This window comes from Sapajus apella, unplaced genomic scaffold (genome assembly GCF_009761245.1).
Source record: "Sapajus apella isolate SASKATOON/1434 unplaced genomic scaffold, GSC_monkey_1.0 scaffold18, whole genome shotgun sequence".
Classification (NCBI taxonomy): Eukaryota; Metazoa; Chordata; class Mammalia; order Primates; family Cebidae; genus Sapajus; species Sapajus apella.
In genome coordinates, this window is record NW_022436958.1 from 5,135,842 (window position 1) to 5,156,376 (window position 20,535).

A 20,535-nucleotide genomic window follows, 5' to 3' on the forward strand; every position below is an offset into this window, starting at 1 on the left:
GCTTTCAATATCTAGTTTAAGATGGCCATCTGGCTTGATCAAAAAGTTTGTCTTTTTTTTCTCTAATCTTGTGCCTTCCAGAAGCGAAATTATTTTCCACTTTACAAATAGTGCCTGGTACAGAGTGTGTTTCATAAACATTAGTTAAATTAATAAGTGGTGAATGTAACTTTTAGTTAGCAGTTTGAATGAGAAGAACAATAATTTGGAGTACATCTATGTGGATAGATATCACTTCCAAAGAATGGTAGGAAAGACATAAATAATATGTGAAAACATTTCACAAGCCTATATTAACATCTCAATGTTTTTAGTCCTTAGAAGTTTAACTTTGTTAATAAAATATCTTTTATTGAGCAAATGAGAGAATACAGAAACCAACACAAAGGAATTACATTGTGTCAGTCTTCCCTTATTCTGAATTTTCTTCAAAATGGTGTAACAAAGAAACCTCCATTTCTATATGTGTTCAGGACTCTTGACTACTCAGTGTCTTATATGCAAAGTGAGAATTTGCTGCAGTTAATACAAAACATGTAAAACTATGGGGATTCTCTTTTTTTTTTCTAATTAATGTGAAGATATTTGAGCTTCTAGTTTAGAAGGGACAGTAGTTAACCCATTTATTCCAAAAGTTAGATAAAGGCTGGTAGAGTAAGATCCTGAGGCCAGAGAATTGTGCATTTAATCTAGCATAATTTCAGAAGAATTGACTTTGAATGATGTTAGTCAATCTGAGGAAAGGATAAAATGTTTCATGCCTTTTTCTCTCTTTCAGAATCAGATGCACATTGAAGATTATATTTATATTTGACTTGCTATGAAGTCACTTATATAAAGGTATGTGTATATCTATATTAAGAGACTCCTTAGTTTCGGGGTGTTTTTGGTAATTATCTCAAAAATGGGAAATTTTAAAAGAAAGAAAATTTTGTGATGATGGCCCTATCACCAAACCAAAAGCTTATTTAACCTATAAAACAATGTGATTAATAAATATGTCATATATTAAATGAAAACTGCTATGTTTGCTATACTAGCGCTGTGTAACCTAAAATCTCTAAATCCCAGATTCTATAAAAGTAGTCAAGGTGAACTTTATATTAAAAATATATATTTGAATACAAAATTCATCAGTGATAAAATTACAATGACCAAAGAATATTCACATTCTTTTTCTATCTAAAAGTATAGTAGTTATAAAATTTTAAGACATTAAATTGGCTACACAAATTAATCACAGGAAAAGTATTTTGTGGTCAGACCTGAATTTGAATCTCAGTTTTATCCCTGACTCACTGTGTTTCTTGAGGACCAGTGGCCACACCTCATATGTAAAATATAAATCGACAGTACTTATTTTAAATATATGTTTTGAGAATTAAATAGCAATGCTTAGTTCACGTCCTGGTAGTTTTAACAGTTACAGCTATTTCTTAGTTAATAAATATTTTCTATTCGTCATAAAACTATAGGATGAATTTAATCAACGCTTACTAAAATATTACTTAGTTTTGATTATCTCATTCCCCAAAATGTGCACAAAATCAAAGTGTGCTTTTGAACCTAGAAAATGAAAAGGAAAGTCTGTTATTTTACACAATTGCTGATCTTTACATGAAGAATATCAGAAGAAAGCTTTAAAAATTTGTTCTAGATATCCAATGTTAATGAAAAAGGAAAGCTTACAAATTTTAACAGTAGAAATAATAGTAGTATATGAGAAAAACTTCTTGATGCTAATTCCCTAAGAGTTACTTAATAATTCTTTCCTAGAGGTAGCTTTCTGTTTAGTATGTTATTTATTTATATCTACCTTCCTAAAATTAGCTGGTATATTCCAAGTCATATGACAAGTCTCTTCCCTTTTCTTTTTTTCTTTTTGTTGAGACAGAATTTTGCTCTGTCATCCAGGTTGGAGTGCAGTGGCATGTTTTGGGCTCACTGCAACCTCCGCCACCCAGATTCAAGCGATTCTTCTGCCTCAGCTTCCCGAGTAGCTAGGATTACAGGCACCCACCAGCACACCTGGATAGTTTTTGTACTTTTAGTAGAGACAGGGTTCCACCATGTTGGCCAGGCTGGTCTTGAACTCCCAACCTCAGGTAATCCACCCCCCTCAGCCTGCCAAAGTGCTGGTATTACAGGTGTGAGCCACCATGCCCAGCCATTGACAAGTATTTTCTTTATTTTTTTTTTTCTCTTTTGAGACGGACTTTTGCTCTTGTTACCCAGGCTGGAGTGCAATGGTGCGATCTCGGCTCACTGCAACTTCCGCCTCCTGAGTTCAAGCAATTCTCCTGCCTCAGCCTCCTGAGTAGCTGGGACTACAGGCACGCACCACCATACCCAGCTAATTTTTTGTAGTTTTAGTAGAGACAGAGTTTCACCATGTTGACCAGGATGGTCTCGATCTCTCGACCTCGTGATCCACCCGCCTCGGCCTCTCAAAGTGCTGGGGACAAGTATTTTCTAATATGAAGTGTGAGGTGGGATCTTATTAGTTCACTAATTTTCTGACACTGAACCTAAACTGAATAGATATTACATTATTATCATTCTTGAATATTTTTCATGGTGTTCTCGTCAGGGGTGTGTGTGTGTGTGTATTAATACTATCTATCCCCATGTATTAAAGCCATATATAAATAAAATAGTCTATATATACTATATATATATAAAGTCATACAGTTTGTATTCTCTCAGAGAGAGAGAGAGACTATATGGCTACTTAAGGCCAGCTTTTCTTATTCCATTAAGAAAAGGAGATATTTACTACTTAGAGATTTGGTTTTCTATTCAATCGCTAAACTTTATCCATACCAAAAAATAAAAAATAAAAACAGTCTAACAGGACAATAGGAAACCAACATTTATGGTGCACTGATCATCTATTTTCAAATGTTAATATCTAATGTTCAAAAGATGCAAAGAGTAACACCATTGAGAGAAAATTGTAATAATTAAGACAAACTACCCATATCTAAACTAATCTGAATGCATTTTGCTTTATAATTCAGTGGCTTTGATCAATGTAGTAAAAGATACTAAAAATTTAGAACACAAGTAGATTATCTAATAACAATGTCCCTTGACTGAGAAAAAAATGGTGTTAACCTGGAATCCTTTCCATATTCTGTTGCTTGTTCAAACATATAGTTAAGTACTAAATAATCCTTAGGTATATGAAGAAGTGGTAGAAAAATCAATTGATTAATTCACCTAAGTTAATAAAAAATTATCAATTATTCTCAATACATTCACTCAGTAAGACAAAACATTATGGTTTCTACAATAAAAATTGAAAAATAATTTAGTAGTCAGAGCTCAGTTATTTTAATATCCCTTTAATTAAAATGGGAAAAGCCACTTTTAAAAGGCCATTGTCTATCTAAGGAATAACATTGCACTATTAAACATCAATGACACGTTTCAGAACACCAAAAATATTCTCTATCAGAGTTATGTACTTCATTGTGTATTACTGTGATACATTATTCCATTGAATATTTATTTAAAATGCCTATTTATACGGTAACATTAAAAACAAATGCTTCCTGTTTAGAGAAATTGTAGGGGCAAATTGCCTATTATAATTTGTCAGGTACAATGCTACGTAAGTTTTGCTTTTATATAACAAATAGCTATTTAACCATCATGGAAATTTTATGAAGAAAATATTTTTTATTTTTGTTAAATGTTTCACCATGAGTCCAAAGTTTCAAAAGAAGATGTTAGGACCCGGATTTAAGCCCAAGGTATTTATCACTACATGTGTTGCATTTACTTCAACAACTCACTAAAGCAACTGGAAGCTTAAAGAATCTGAAGATGATAAAAATGTTATGGACTTTGGTGAGGGAAATTTAGAAATGACATTCAAGAAAAACAATTCTAAAGAGACGGGAAATGGAAAATGTGATCATGAAAAGGTTAGATTGTGAATTTAGAGAGAACTATAACCTTGAAAACTAGATCCTTCAAAATATAAAAAGGATTGTTCCTATTAATAGCCTGGGCTCCTGTGAGTATAGGCAAACTATGGTAGTGTGCTGGGGGTGCAGGGTTTATATGAATATAACAAAATATTACCTTTTAATCTATCCAGGCAATTATCACTATTCCTTATTTCTTGTCCATAGCTTTGCTTGTGCCATCCAAATAATTTTAGTTTTATTATTTTAAAAGATAATTTCATCTTTTATAGCTATTGATATTTCTCATTTTATACATTTCCATTATTTTATACAATTTCATTTGTATCCCAATGAAGACATTTTAATATAATGGGGTAAAAAATCTGAAGCTTTTGAATGAGATAGTTCACTTTAGAATCGCTGTTTTAGCCAAAATATCTTCAAAAACTCTGTTACTAGATTAATTTCCTATTGATAGCATATGTGTTAGGATATTCAGAATATAATTTATTCATCTTAAAGGTATTGAACTTCATGCTCATTAAATTTTTACAAGGATATCTCTATTTAAAAAAGGAACAATGACTATTTAGACTCGTAAAAAATTTACCACATAATTTACTAAACTGTTTTCTTTGTTCAATACCTAAATTATTTTCTTTTAATTTCAAAGCCACTGCAAATCAAAATACCTAAATTCTAAGTAATGCTATGTGTAGATGTCCTAATAAGTATTAATAACTCCCACAAAAAAAACATAATATAATATTATATGATTTTAAGAAGACATGGATATTGTTATACATGCTTTTACTTCTGTGTCATCTAAAAAATTTACATATTCCTTAAATATACATTGAAATGAATCAGATAAATATACAATACTTTTAATATAATATTGTTCTTGTATAATGCATCTTCAATTTTTCAACAGTTTTCTTTTAAACTAAGGAGGTTCTCACGTTTCACAATACTTATTCTTTAAAAACATTAAGAGAATTGTTTTACTTTAAATAACTAATAGTCTTCTTAAATGAAAATCACATGAAAAAATGGAAATACTTGGAGAAAATCCTAAACCTCACTCAAATAGAATTTTCAGTGTTAATCACTTAGGCTATTTAGAATAATAAAAAGTAAATCTCTATGATAAGGAAGCCTATGATTTGATTGACTTTGGAGTGAATTGGACATCTTTTATTATAAAACTGCAGCAAAACTGTCAATATAAAACTTTATAACTACTGTGAAGTATTATATGTGCATCTCAGAAGCACTTTTATTTTATTTTTTTAATACCTTGTTGCTTTCGCGGATCATAAATCTGAAGCCCAAACAGGGGTGGTCTTTCATGCCTCAGCAATGTCACCTCACTCGTTATCAAATCTAGTTGAAAAATGGAACCATTCATATAATCAGTCCAGAACACATAATTTCCATGATGCGACAGTCCAAAAGGGTGGTTCAACTCTCTCCCACTGTAAACAATCTGCAAAATATAAACACATTGTGAAAAATCAGAACTGACCTTTAGAAACATAAGTAGGTATTTAGAGAAAGTGATATTCAAATAAGTATAACAGATAATAATCTAATATCTTAACTCTTTTTCTCTGATAGATTTAAAAAATGGATTTCACAATGTGAGCATATTTTTGTTTGTTCGTTTTAGGGCATCCTATTTGAGGAATATCACTATATTTTATCCACTTAAATACTTTCAACTATGGCACTTAAAATATGGTTGACAATGCAAATACTAAAATGACTTTTCCTAACTCTCATTCCTGTTTCTTTTGCTTATGATATTTCAGTATCACATCCTGGGATAGAAATCTATCTAAATAATCATGTGTATTACATTGTTGCTCATCCAGTAGCCAACAGATGGAACATGTTCAAATGACAAGGGGAGCAAAAAGGATCCTCCTACTTTAAATGGTCAAATGCAAGTTGAAGAAACCTTGGATCTGACAGAAAAAATGATCAAGATTTAAATTTTAAACACAGGCACATTTATTATGAGTAAATAGATAAAACTCACTGGCAAATTAAATTCTGGTTATGTTAATATATTCATTTACATTCTAGTTATATTGTTTTGATGTTTCTTAAATGAAGAAATCGTGATAAAAGTTTAAGTCCAGTTTCACATGTAGGATTGTAGAAGGGGAATAAATTATACCTCAATAATGATAATACTTTCTCACCTTTCACCATAAATAGAATTATGTTGAATACAACATGAAAAAGATTTTGTATCCACTTCATTTAATATTAGAGAATTGAGAAAATTTTCTAAATAATTTAGGGTCATAAATTTAAATTTTGCTCCTTTTAACTGAATTCTTCTTACGAAATTATCATCTATTGAATAGTTGACATGATTTCTTAATGCTTTTTTCACTTTTAGGTAGGCTAAAATATGCTGGCCATGAACGTATTATGTTAGTTGTTTACATACCAACATTTTCTAAGGAAGCATCAAGATTTATCTAACACCTGTTAAGTATGTGACATGAGGTTAAATGTCAACCAATTGTACTTATTTGGAGAAAATACCTAAAGTACTGTTAGAATCAATCAACAGCTGAACAGTCTTAACCGATTAGCATAGTTTTTGTTTCTCAAACAGAATCCATAATGAGTAGGCTTAGCCAAATATGCATTTTTTCTCTCCAAAAACATGAAAAGAAATCTAAGTTGAAACATTTCCATCGTTTCTAACATTCCCTTTTTCTATTATTTAACTCTCTGTTAAAGTTAGTTTTGGTGTTGTGTGTAATTAGGTAATTATAAGATGAAACACAGAGGTTATGTTTTGTCAACTATGCCTCTGTCTCACAGCCAACTGCATCATCCTCAATGTTACCTAAGAATTTCAAAATCATTTTGCAGCTACTCTAGCAAAAGAAGCAAGAGGAAACTGATACCAATTCATACTAATAAGCATGAAGTTCAGTTCATTCCTACTATGTGTTTAAGTTTCAACGTCACCAAGTTACTTATTCAAATAAATACAATGTAATTACTTCCTCATAAAACATCATGTTAAACTTCACCTGAAAATATTGAACATATTTGGATAGAGTGGAGTTGGTTGGTTATACAAAACTCATCAATAATGTAGAAAAACTGCATTTTAAAACAGCTCTGACACCCTGAGAGCTTCTTTTAAAAATCCCACAAATCCTGGCATACCACAGTGAGCTGGGCCTGGTCTCCCAGAGGCAAGTGCCAGCTGCACTACTTAATGCTCAGCCTCCTTTAGCCACCCCATGGAGACTACTGGCAGCCACTTCAGAGGAGTAAAAATAAACTTGAAAGTATTTTTAACACAACATAACAAGGTTCTGTGAAAAAAAGAAGCCTGTGGGTTAAAAACAGCAGCATTTGTCTTTTACCTTCCTGTGAGTTCCATTCAAAAACACTTTTTCAATATGATCATAATAGGCATCACACCAGTATAATGTGTTGGTGTGAAAGTCCAGAGTTAAACCGTTTGGCCACAGCATATTTGAAGTCACAAAAATCTGCCGATTGAATCCATCCATCCAGGCCTTCTCAATCCTTCCCACGCTGTCATCTATTTCATCTTCCTCCCAGTCTGTCCAATACATCCAACTAAGACATTTAAAAAAATGCATATGGTTATTACAACCAGCCACAGTATAGACATTTCCTCAGATTTGGCACTACCATGAATTCTAGTTACATTCTGATTTCTTCTTCTATTTAAGTGCTTATCTCTCAAAGAGGGGACAGCTGTGAAGTTTAAAGGAAAGTAAAGCTTTGTTTGGTAGAACTCTGCATTTACACTTATTACAGAAAAGCCACTACCACCACTCTCGCGCTTACTGGCTTCATGCATTAATGAACCTGACAGTACGTGCCAAATATCTATTTTTTGAGGGTATTGATACCAAGCATGTAAAATGATTTTCCGGGTCATTACTATTTTAAATGTTGTCTACTTCAAAAAGTATATAATCGATTATGTGATTAAAAACAAGATTAACTGACATGAGAACCCATGGCACAGTTAATGATCTACTCCAGACTTTATTTAATCTCAGATGAATTATTATTTTTTAAGACAGGTAATTGGACTGCCTTTGTTCTAAAGGGCACAGTCATACTGGGTTTGTTTGGCCAGGTCTAATTTGTCTTCCTGATGCAAATTATCTATGCTTTATTGCTGCTCATTATTACCCCAAAATCTACAGAAGATGATTTAGCTGCACATAAGTTTAATAATAGCAGGTTGAACGACCTAGAGATTTTGAGCTTTAATTTCTATCTCAAACAAAAGCATCTGCCGTCAAAAACAAACCCTTTGTATAAGCTCTAACAGTAGGAGAGGGGGCCTCGAACTAATGTTCCAATTCCCTCATGAATAAGGTTAAAACCCACCACATGTGTTTTTTTAGGGTCATGTGAAAGTTCCTGAGTTTATTAATTAAAGCGTAGGTGTAATCCAGCCATCTCATATACAACTTTATAAAGTCTCAAATCTTTTCTAAGCTGCTGACCCTTGAAATACCCTTATTAGATCCCCTGTCCCCCCATTTTGTAGACCCTAAGAATTTCTAAGTGCTTTTGGAAAAAGTCTGTCACCATGACGAAAAATCCTACTGTGATCTAAACTGGCAGACTTGGGAAAACTGAGGATGAACAACACTACCCATTATTTCATACCAATTAAGCTCTTTCTAAATTCTCTTAACGATTTCCAATTATGTTGATATGCCTTTTGAGACCTGAGGAAGTATATTGAGACTGTTGAATTGTGTTAATCCTAGAAATAAACATGGAAATATTTCGATCTTGTATCTTGTACTTTCTTAAAGTGGTTTTTTAAATTGGGACAGCTTGGTAACAAAAAGGATAGTCATTCTATTTGCCCTGATTCTATGTTAGTTACGTATAAGTACTTGACATCAGCTATATAAATGAACTACGCAAAAGTGAAATATGCAACCTTTTCATCTCTATTGATATTTTCCTGAAATTTTCATATATACAGTTAATCAATGCAGTTTTATTTTTGTTAAATTATAACTTATTAATATAGCAGTTACCTTCCCTATAGCTTCTCCTTTTGATCATGGCAACACAGTTTTTTTTCTGTGAACCAAACCACACATACATGTGCCTGTGCGCACACACACACACACAAATGAGAGATAAATCTGGGTATTCTAAGTATACTGCATATTTTTTTACTGTTTGAATAAAAGAGTTGTTTGTGAACTGATCCATCACCTAAAATTATTTTTATTTAAACAAAATTATCTAAGTAATGTCAATCTGATAGAGGATATATATATACAAAATCATCTACAAATTTAATAATTTTTGCTTAAATGTATATTGTGGGCCAGGTACCATGGCTCACACCTGTAATTCCAGCACTGTAGGAGGCCAAGGCAGGCGAATTGCTTGAGCCCAGGAGTTTAAGACCAGCCTGAGCAACATGGCGAAACCCCATCTCTATAAAATTATGGCAAGTTACCGGGCACGGTGGCTCGTGCCTGTAATTCCAGCTAGTCCCAAAGCTGAAGCTGAGATGGGAGAATCCATCACTTGAGCCCAGGCTATCGAGGCTGCCATGAGCCAAGATCGCACCACTTCACTCCAGACTGGGTGACAGTGAGATCCTGTCTCAAAAAAAAAAAAAAAAAAAAAAAGGATTTTATGAAAGTTTTATAATCAATACCAAATGAAGAGAATTCTTAAATACACAGAATAGAAATATAACCTATAAAATAAGCAGGAACTAATACAAATTTTTTTCTAGATGGGACTCTGGGTATCAGTCACATAAAACACAGGTTAATCTGGACTTCTGCTAATATACCAAGAAAAATTCTCCCTTTTATATCAAGGCCTGTTTGAATGTAATCATCTGATGAAGTCTATCCCCAGCCTTTCTGGAGATGAGTCAAAATAAGCTCTTTCTTCTGTTTCTCAGTTACACTGTCTAGTTTTAAATAATATTTATTACATTTATTGCCTGTAAATGGGGACAGTTAGTAGGAAGACATTACAGGGATGCGGACATTGTCTTACTGAAAAAAAATTCTAATAATCAGAATTGTCTCCAGATAGCTTGAACTATGTAGATGCTATAGGTTTTAAACATAATATGGATGCCTACAAACTTGGGAGATGTTCAAGAGGGTTTCTAAATTTGAGAAGAGAGATGGAAGTAGTGGGCTCTAAATTATATCTTTCTATGACTTCCACATTTATTTCATCTCTCTCTTTGGTCACAACAAAGACTCTTTTACTCTATCACAAAACATTTTCTCTAACAGAATAGTGAGAAAGAAGACGCTGTTTTAAGACAGATTTGAAATTTCCTTCTTCAAATAGACTTGAACAGTGTGGAATAAATATTCTCCTCAAAAACTAAGACTGGATTAACAGATGATTATAGAATCCACACATAAAATCACCAAAATGACTTTATAATTATGTCCTATGAAAACAATTACAATGAGTTCACTCACTGCCTAGGAAGAAGCACCTGCTTGTATCTGGAGCCAGTCTCAACACAAACAATTCTAGGAACTGCAATCTGGTGATCTCAGTTTACAAAGGGTTCACATGCCTCCTATCCAATATATATTTTTTGTATATGTGCCTTAAAGTGTAAAGAACATCTATTTCGTGATGCCTTATAATAACAGTATGTAAGCCATGGAGGGAAAAACACATCAAAAAACTGTACATGTAAAATATGCAAGAAAAAGAACATTTTTTAAGTTATAAAATACTATTTAAAATTTCCATCTTCTTTGATATTTCTGTAAATATAGTTTTGTGATCAGGTAACAGCTCTGAATAAAAATCAAAAGAAAACATATTACCAAGAGTTGGACAAAATATTCCATTCTAAAACAAGTAATACATATTATAAAATGATGCCCCTATATGGAAATTATGGTGGTATCTAAAATTATGTGATTATCACCCTAGACTAACAAAAAGCAGTGAAGTTTAGTGACTAAGAGTAAAGTTATAGAGACAGACTCCCTGGGAATAAATGTATACCCAGTCTCTTACTAATTGAATGGTGTTTGGCAAGGCAGTTATCATTTTCACCTTTATAAACAGGGATGAGAACAGCAACTAATTCGGAGGATTATTGTGAGGGTTACAAAATAGGAGCATTGTAACCCATTTAATAAAATGGCCTTCAGGAAATACATAAAAACTTTTGCCTTTTTTTGAATACATTAAATTTCAATAGACTTTACAATATAAAATTGATTTTCTAATTGAATTGATTATTCACCTTGGTGTCAGGCTGTTTAAAGTACATTATAGTGCTAATTTTGAATAAATCAAGTAATATATTTATATGCAGTAATCTATTTCAGGTCAATGTATTTGACATGTTTATTTAGTGCATTCTCTAGGACAAAAAAAACCATTAAATCTGTAACTTGACCCACTAACACCATTTGTGTGTAAACTCAGCTATACATATTAATTTAAATAAAACTGACTACTATTAAATATGTAAAAATCAAAGTTATCTATTGTCATTTTTCTTGTATAAAGCTAGTCAAATATTGCATACCCATTAACTGGATCCACCACAATTCCTCTGGGATGAGACATTTCACCCTCTAAAAGAGTCTTCCGACTCTGAGAAGCTTTTTCCAACCTGGCCACATTAATGGTCTTCCTATGGCCATCATTGGTCCAGTAAAGATTATTTCCAATCCAGTCCACAGCAATGCCCTCCACATTATCCAGATCTAAAAAAAAAGAAAAAAAGAAAAAAAAAAGAAAAACAAGAAAGAAGTGGCTTTTACAATTAAAGTAAAATTAGTGTTCACAATTAATATTCTACTTAATAAAAACTTTGTTTAGTTCAAAAAGTAAGGAACTCCAATTCATGAAATCTTCATGGTATAATTTTTGCAAATGTTACTATTCTATACATTTCAATTTTATTTTGAATGCCTTTTTATGTGAATAATGTGCCCTTTCTCAGTTGTACACAGTGTTCACAAATTAATCATGACCATTAACTCAGATTTTAATTGAACTTCAATTTACTGTAATTCAGTGATCTGCTGAAAAATAGGAATGTATACGTGATAGGAGCAAAAAAGCTTGAATATAACTGACAAATTCAGCAACATAGACTGTTCTGAAGAAAAATCTACTCATGCTATGTCAGCATGTTCAAACTTGTAATATGTAATCTGAATAATCAAAATAATGTGAATGTCCTCTTGCCTAAGGATGAACAGTTTTAGGAGGAGCACAAGTATGAAAACCCAGAACAGGTCTTCATTCCAGATCTGCATCAACAGTGAATCTCAAGAGATCACTGTAACACTTCTTTTTATTTTAGACTTACCATAGGATTCTATGATATACAGGCAATAATTCAAATGTTATAAACAAATAATAATCGTATGAGTTCACCTAATTTAAACCCTTCATTTTATAAGGGGGGAAACTAAAACTTCAAAGTCAAGGCAGTTACTTATAGTCTATTATTATTCTAAAAGCAGTAGTAATTGGACAAAAATGCAAGCCCTATGACCCAAAGTGTGGAGATCTTCAAAGCTACACAGTTCCTAGAGTGAGTTTCCATAGCATCTTGCCCTTGGTTTTCGTCACTTTGTAAACCACACTTCAGCCTACAACATTACAACAATTCCATTCTTCTGTTGCATGCAGAATTGCTGTGAACTCCTTCTCTTCTCTCAACACCAAGAGTCTACATAGTCTTCCTTTTTTCCTTTTTGGTATGACGTACAGAACTTGAATTTATTAGACAAAAGCGATAGGTAGTATACATTAGAGAGAGAGCTATGTATCTGCAGACTGCAAGGAAATCTATATCACATCTCCCTGTATGCAAACACAGTGAATAATTACTATTACCATGTCATCAGGAAAAAAAGTAAAATTTTCTCTTGGAATCCTTATTGCTACTCAACATGTGTCATGATTGAGAATGGCTGAAATAAAATGTGATCTGATCTAACTGAAAATTCCATTATAGTGAATCAGACATGTACTCAATTTCACTAAGCTACCTGCTTCATTACCATCAGATATGAGTAATTTTCATAGGTTAATTGTCCTATGCTTAGAAAAAGAAGTTTAATGTTGTCTTTACTTATTGACAATTTTACTGAGCACTTTCTTATTCTGGCATAATGGAAGGAGAATAGTTATTTACTCTTTTCTATTTATCATAGTCTGTAGATGATTTTTTATCTTCTTAGTTGGTTTTCAAAAATTGGATTACATTTGAAATCTGCTCCAGCATAAACTATGTTCATGCTGAATAACCCTCTTATTTTTAAAACTTTTAAAAAATATATATGACTTGAGACTTAATTTTTTCATATGAAGCAGTTACAATATTATATGAATGAAATTTTTGTTTCTGACACTTGGGTAAGCAAATTCAGTGACACATTAGGAAAGTGAAGATTATATTAGCACCCACCCCATAGGGTGATTACAAAGGGCAAACTATTAATAGCTACTGTGTATAAACATTTAGCATATTCCCTGGAATACAGTAACTTCTCAATTCATGTTATCTTTCTTATCAGGATTAAAATATATTTCATATCTCTTTTGTCTCCTTTATTTAAGGGTACTACTTGATAGGAATATATCCTATGTTTTTTGCCTTTACAATGATTTTTCTGTAATATTTACTTGTACTTTTACCATTGACTAGCTTTAACTAAAAATAGTATATGAATAAATAAATGTGATGTTCTAAAATAATGGTTGGCACATACTAAATAATAAATATTATGATGATTATTACTATTCCTGTAATAGTATCATTATAATTTCTATATAATCTTTCCTTAAGCCAGGTGTCTATTAAGATAGTAACAAAGGAATTAGCCTCGAGTATTTTTTAATGTTGTTTTCTGTTTGCGTTTTTTTTTTTTTTTTTCTGTTATAGGGAGAATGGTGATGAATACAAATTTTAAAATAAATGTATAAAAAGATCTATGAGCAAATTGGGAATCTTTTTAGGTTATCTTTAATAGGACAGGGAGGAATTTTTTTCTTGTAGAACAAAGTCTGTACAATGAATTAATCTCTTTCTCAATAAACATACATTGATAAGGGAAGCATTCTATTTCCACATTATTTGGTCTCTGCTTTAAATCAACTTATAAATTAGATGGAACAGTAAGACTTATAAAGCATCAGTCTTATGTATGTACGATATTTTATTCAAAGGGATCTGGTTGGGTCCTGCCTGAGACTGAGTAATAATGACTCTATAAACAAAAGTCCTTTAACCAGATCAGGGATATATGAAGGTTGTGGCATCCAAAGGCCAAACAAACATAAGTGACTACAGAGAGTCTAATTATTAGCTTGAGGAAACACCTGATATTGAAATGCAAGGAAGATGTTTGATAAAGAAAAACTTGGTAGAATAGATTACTTTGTATAGTTTGGGTTACGGTTCAAGTATTCTACATTCTAAAATTTGTATTTGCTACTATTTATTATTATTATTATTATTATTATTACATAACTAAATAGCAAAGAGCATGACTATTTAAAAAATATGTTCAAAATTTCCCTTAGCTTTCATACAATATCCAATTTCATTCATCAATAGGCAAGGAGTCAACATGTTTATATTTCTTTAAAAAATAAAAAAATCAGTAGATAATTATTTCTTGTAAAGTTTGTTTAGATTAATATTATGTCTATATTTTTCATGCTAAGTGAAGATATTGCACATTTACTCATACTCAGAAAACAGTCTTTTCAAGCATTCTGAAAACTTATTATTATTTTTCTCAAAATATTAAAATTTCTACATGTTATCCTTGTATACATTGTTCTAGTAATTTCAAAATGACTTGTATAAATGGAATAATATATGAATAGTACATTAAACACCCACACACACACATCTCATTCAAATTTAGGATTGATAATGAATTGCATGGTTCATTTAAGTAAAAAACTCATGATGTTAACTATACTATTTCCCATAAGAGATAACTATCACTAAGGAAATTAGGCTGAATAATATATAATTAAATTTATGGAAAATTTAAAAGAAATAATAATGTGGATTTAAAAAGAATAAATAGAACCATTCTTCAAATGCATGTAATACTTCAGACTAGACCAAATAAACATTTTTAAAGAGAGTGGTTTTGGGAGAAAAACATATTTCTAAAATGAAAACTTCGTTACTGGTCTGAATTTTAGATATCACACATTCATGGAAAAGAAGACTACAGATTTATATATTTAAAATATAATTGCCTACTTTTAAAATGGGTTCATGATTTTTAAAAGAAAGGATGTGAGCAGTGGCCCCAGTTTTGTTATGGCACATAAGCTGGACCTCCAAAATGATCCACAGATCTTGATGCTTTACAACAGAATTTGATGCATATAAGAAACTAATTAAAAATTATACTGCCAAATGGCCATTATAAATTCATAGTTTCTACATCCTTCCACCTTATAAAAGTTTATCCAGGGATATCTATCCTTAGCATGAACATTATTTTTCTGAGTTGGAACAAAAGCGTTTACATGAGTACAGAATATGGCAAAGTGCCTTAAATAATTAAATTTGCATCATGTATGTAGACATTCCTGAGGCCAGGGATACCTTACCTCACCGGAGTGTCGGCACTCAGACAACTCCTGTCTCCTATCCTTGTTTAATTAACACGAATTCTTTTTGTGCATTTCGATATGGCCTGAGGCCATACATAGCTCATATGTATCTGTCTTGAGTGAATGACACTGATTTAATTGATAGTGTAGCAGTAAAATTTGCTTGGTGAATATGCTGTCTCATGGGATTTCAAGGGTCTCTGGTCACAAACTACAGATATCATCTGTTCTTAATAGCCACCTGAGGCTGATGTTTCTCATCCTCATTTTCATTCCAGATTTCTCCTTAGTTGTTAGGTCATGGAGGGTGAAAACACAAGTCATTCTCATTCAGAACAAAATACCTTGATATTGTATTCAAAGAGATCTGTAGAGTGCATATAAGGGTCTTATTTTCCAGAATAAACAGCATATATGAAAACGTGGTGGTTTCCTTCCATTATCCAAAGCATACTGTCAGTTTCAGTGGGTCAGGGGATCATCAATCTATGGCATTCAAATAGTTTATCTTTGATACGATGAACACATGAACAAGTAAAGACAGTGCCATAGTATGCATCATAGTTACCAATCATCTAAATTGATAATTAAAATAAAAGATCAAGAATGGTTAAGGACTGAGATTTTATCATACTTTCAAGCTTATAAGTTTGCCCGTTTTTGTTCCATTAATTTTAGTAGGAGACAGAAGACTCGTGGGTCAGATATAAAGGATTTTATTACTCATGGCAAAACAAGGAGCATGGTCATCAGCAGATTGCTGTCAGTTTCCTTTACTTCAAGTCCCCAGCATCAACTGGGAGGGGGTCCATATGAATGCTTTCATACACTGTGGGTGGTATTACAGGAGAAGAATCCTGAGTTTAGAAAATCCAAACTTATTACAATGGGGAGTAAGAAGGCCTGCTGTATTCACTGGCCAGTGACTCTATCTCTTTTTCTCAATACTCTTTCCTATACAAGCATCCTTGAAAAGATGCTTCAGAGAAGACAGTATATGTCTTACTTTAAGATATGGAAAAATGTAAGCGATTCATGGAGAATTGTCTCCCAATAAGAGGTCCTGAAAAGTCATAATTTGGCAGTCACTAATAAATGCAGATGGATAGAGCAAACAAATTGGTGAGCAGATATGAACACAGAAAATAATTTCTGGATTCCAAGCTGTTGCTCTTACGGGAATTCTGCATTGATTTACACAACCACACCTAAAGTATATTGTGTAGCTAGCTATGTGTGATAGTTAATCATATGAGTCAATCTGGCTAGCTCATGGTACACAAATAATTGGTCATTCAGTCTGAATGTTGCTGTAAAGGTATGTTTTAGATAACATGAACATTAAATCAGTAGAATTTGAGTAATAAGCAAGTTATCCTCTATAATGTGGGTTGGCCTCATCCAATCAGTTGAAAGCCTTAACAAAAGAATAGATTGGGATCCCCTGAGAAAGATGAAATTCTTCCTCCAGACTGTCTTTGGACTCAAGCAGCAACATCAATTATTTTGGGGACTCCAGCCTGCTGATTACTCAGCAAATTTTGGACTTTACAGTTCCCATAATTGTGTGACCTAATTCCTTAATAAATCTCTTTTTCTCTGTCTTCTCTATATATACTATTTGGTTCTGTTTCTCTAGAGAATCCTGACTAGTACACCATGACCGTGCCTGTGATTGGAAAATGATTTTACTGAATGGGCCAGGAAAAAGATGGCCATTCTTCACATTCATCTTTTTCTAATAAAACACTGCAAAGTATATATTACAAAGGACAAAATAGCTTTCAATTTAAGGAACCCCTAGAGACATGCAAGGGGCATACAGCTCATTGTACCATATTCCACTAAAATTTTAAAAATAATATTAGAGTCCTCATTTTTATTGGGGAAAAAGTCATTTACATTAACACCATTTTACTACCTAACTCTGCCTACCTATCAAGAGAAAACAGAGCTAAAATTGCTTCCATTTTTTGAACATAATATATCACACCTATTCTTGATATTCCTTTTAGAACTGTGAGGTAGGTTATAATTTATAAAAATAAGACATTTTTGGAACCTATTTCATCAATAGTAAATTACTCAATCTCTTTCATATTATATAAAAATTCTACTCTATTAGTAGTCACTTGGGCAATTTAATTTCATAGAAAGTGACTTTGTATTAGCTATATTTTCTAATAGGTTTCATGTTTCTGCACTTGGTCACTTAAACATTCAAAAAGTTGCATCAACTGATGTTCACTGAACTTTAAAAAAGACAAGGTATCACATACATGCTTAGGAATCATGTTTAGTGAAAGATACTTATCACTAAATTCCAAGTTGAGCTTAAAGTTAGATAATGTAAATCTTTATTGTATTTACAATTACCGTGGCAAAGCACAAATGTGTTATCTGATGTGACCATACTCCTGGAGATAACCAGCCTAAATCAACCAAAGCTGTACTTGTTTCAGATCCACATAAATACTCAGAGAGAAGGCTAGACAAATGCATGTGTGGGCTCTAGGTCAGTGTGGCAAAGGAGGCCAAGTTCTTAAAAATAATTTATCTAACAACATCTTTCCATAAATGCCTAAGAAAGCACACATAGTCATAACCCTCCTGAGTACACAGGTAGTCTTACAAAACTGAAACAGTAAATTGGAGCAAGCTCATAATAAAACTAGGCAGCAGCCCTCTTGTGAATTCAGTATGCTAGGAACAAAAGAAGTTACAGAACCATACAGTTGAACTTCTAAATCTCCAAATAATGAAACAAAGACCCAGAAGAGTAAGTTGACTCACAAGGACACATATTTAGTTAGTAGTCACTATAAGAAGTCTTGAAATTTAACTCATGTTCTAATGTGCCTACCCAACTTTGTATTCAAATTTGACCTCTAGAATTGTAAAGAAAAAAAAAAAGATAAATAGAGCAAAGTGTTAAAGAAAGTTTAACCTAGGAAAAGATTCCTTGGAAGAAGGAAAAGTGGGGCATGGAAGAAGGGAGGGGAATAAAGCAAGAATAAGATTACTAGAGTAAAGGATGCTTTTGGGTACAAACTCTCCAATCGGAAACACCATACATAGTGAAAATCTGTAATTTTTTTCAGATTTCTCCACTTTGGTAACTGTTGCCAAATTGCTTACCCTTTGGTGCACGTCTTAAACTTGAAATGCAGCTCTCACAAATGAAAATATGAATAGTAATCAGCTATCTCCATATTAGAAATAAAGGAGAGAATAATAAGCAGAACAATGCCTGCTACATAATCGAATTCTCAATAAATGATACCTGTTATTTCTTACTAAAATGCATTTGATGACTAACAATGTAGAGATTTTTAAAATGTCCATATGAAGGCTAGTAAAATATTGAAAGAAAACATGAGGAAAACCTGAGGCACTGTTATAAGCTATATGAGACTGAGGAGACATAACAACTAAACTCATTATGGAAAAGTGGCTGATATTTGAATAAAGTCTTTGGTTAACAATAATGTATCCACATTAATTTTCTGGTGTTGATAATGGCTGTGTAGGTTTGTAAGATGTTAGAAAAAGCTGTGTGAGGGTGCAATGGACTGAATGTTTGTGTCCTCCCAAAATTCACATGTTGAAATCCTTATTCTAATGGGAAAATATTTGGGAGTAATTAGTTCATGAGGGTGGATTCCTCATAAATGAAGTTAGTACCCTTATAAGAGGAGACCAGAGAGCTCTCTAATCCTTTTTCCTTCATGGGAGGATACAGTGAGTAGCCGTTGTCAGTCGGCAACCCGGAAGAGGCCTCTTACCAGAACCTGACCATGCTGGCACCCTCATCTCAGACTTCTGGGCTCCAGAATGGAGAGAAACAAATTTCTGTTGTGTATAGGTCACCCAGTCTATGGTACTTTGTTATGGCAGCCTGAATTAATTAAGACAGAAGAATATACAGAAATTATCTATACTATTTTACAACTTCTCAACTAAAGTTAGTTCAAAATTTATTTTCTAAAATATAATAAAATAATAAATACATTGCTTTGGAAATGCATTGTTTTTATATAATAGAGGAAGCCAAAGCTAGATGTAGTATTATCTGTAAAAAATAGTTTAAATATTGATATTAATAACATATTTTATAACAATTTTGGTATAATAAGACAAACGGATACTTTTGATTCCACAGTGAAAGTATAAGATATTAGTGAAGAATAATTTATCCATAAGGACATAGTATAAAAAAGAATTTAAAGCTGTGCCAAAAAAGAAATTGAGATGTTGATTCAGAAAGACTGGGAAAGTGTGTTAAGACAGGAGTTTATTATGTGTATTAACCAAAAATGATAATCTAAAGTTTTTTATTAAAATGTTACAGAAGTTTAAATAAATCAATAAAAATATGTAAGATTTTACAAGATTCCTGAAAAGTCACCAGGGATGATCACTGTAAGAGGAACTTCAGTAAAAACCAAAATGAGTTTTCAGATGATGAAAAAATAATGATAAATGGATCTTAATTGTTTCTTATATTAGAACCAAAAGAATCACTCTTTAATAACTCTTAGATCTTTTTAATTAGTTTAATTACTGTTTTTAAAGTAATGACATCTAAATTAAAGTACTCATTCATCCATTTAATGAATGTTTGCTGCATAGCTAATATGAGACATGAAGTGTTCTAGACCCTAAGGATCTACCACTGAGCAAAGGAAACAAAATATCAGACCTACTGAAGCTTACATTCTTACAGCAAGGCAACAACCAAGTGAGACATACCCAGAATAAGCACAAAAGATAAAAAGCCAGGAAAGGGAATAAAGAGTTGGGTTGGGTATGGTGGTGGTAAGCAATTTTATTGGGCTGGCCAGAAGGGCTGATTGAGGGGGGCTGTGTGCAGGCAAAGACATCTAGGACTTATAAAAGTGGCACGGGGGCATCTCATGGAAGAACATCCCAAGCACAGAAACATGCGCCA

At 32.5% G+C, this 20,535-nt stretch overlaps 1 protein-coding gene across 2 annotated transcripts in view; it reads right to left on the reverse strand.

The window, feature by feature from the left end:
- Positions 1 to 20,535, reverse strand: part of LRP1B (LDL receptor related protein 1B) — a 1,894,725-nt gene that overhangs the window by 764,951 nt on the left and 1,109,239 nt on the right. For both annotated transcript variants that reach the window (XM_032286208.1, XM_032286207.1), the window contains exons 12-14: positions 11,509 to 11,689; positions 7,322 to 7,541; positions 5,217 to 5,406 (exon numbers count right to left, since the gene is read on the reverse strand). In XM_032286208.1, the coding sequence (XP_032142099.1) occupies positions 5,217 to 5,406; positions 7,322 to 7,541; positions 11,509 to 11,689 (591 nt within the window). The remainder of the gene's footprint in view (positions 1 to 5,216; positions 5,407 to 7,321; positions 7,542 to 11,508; positions 11,690 to 20,535) is intronic.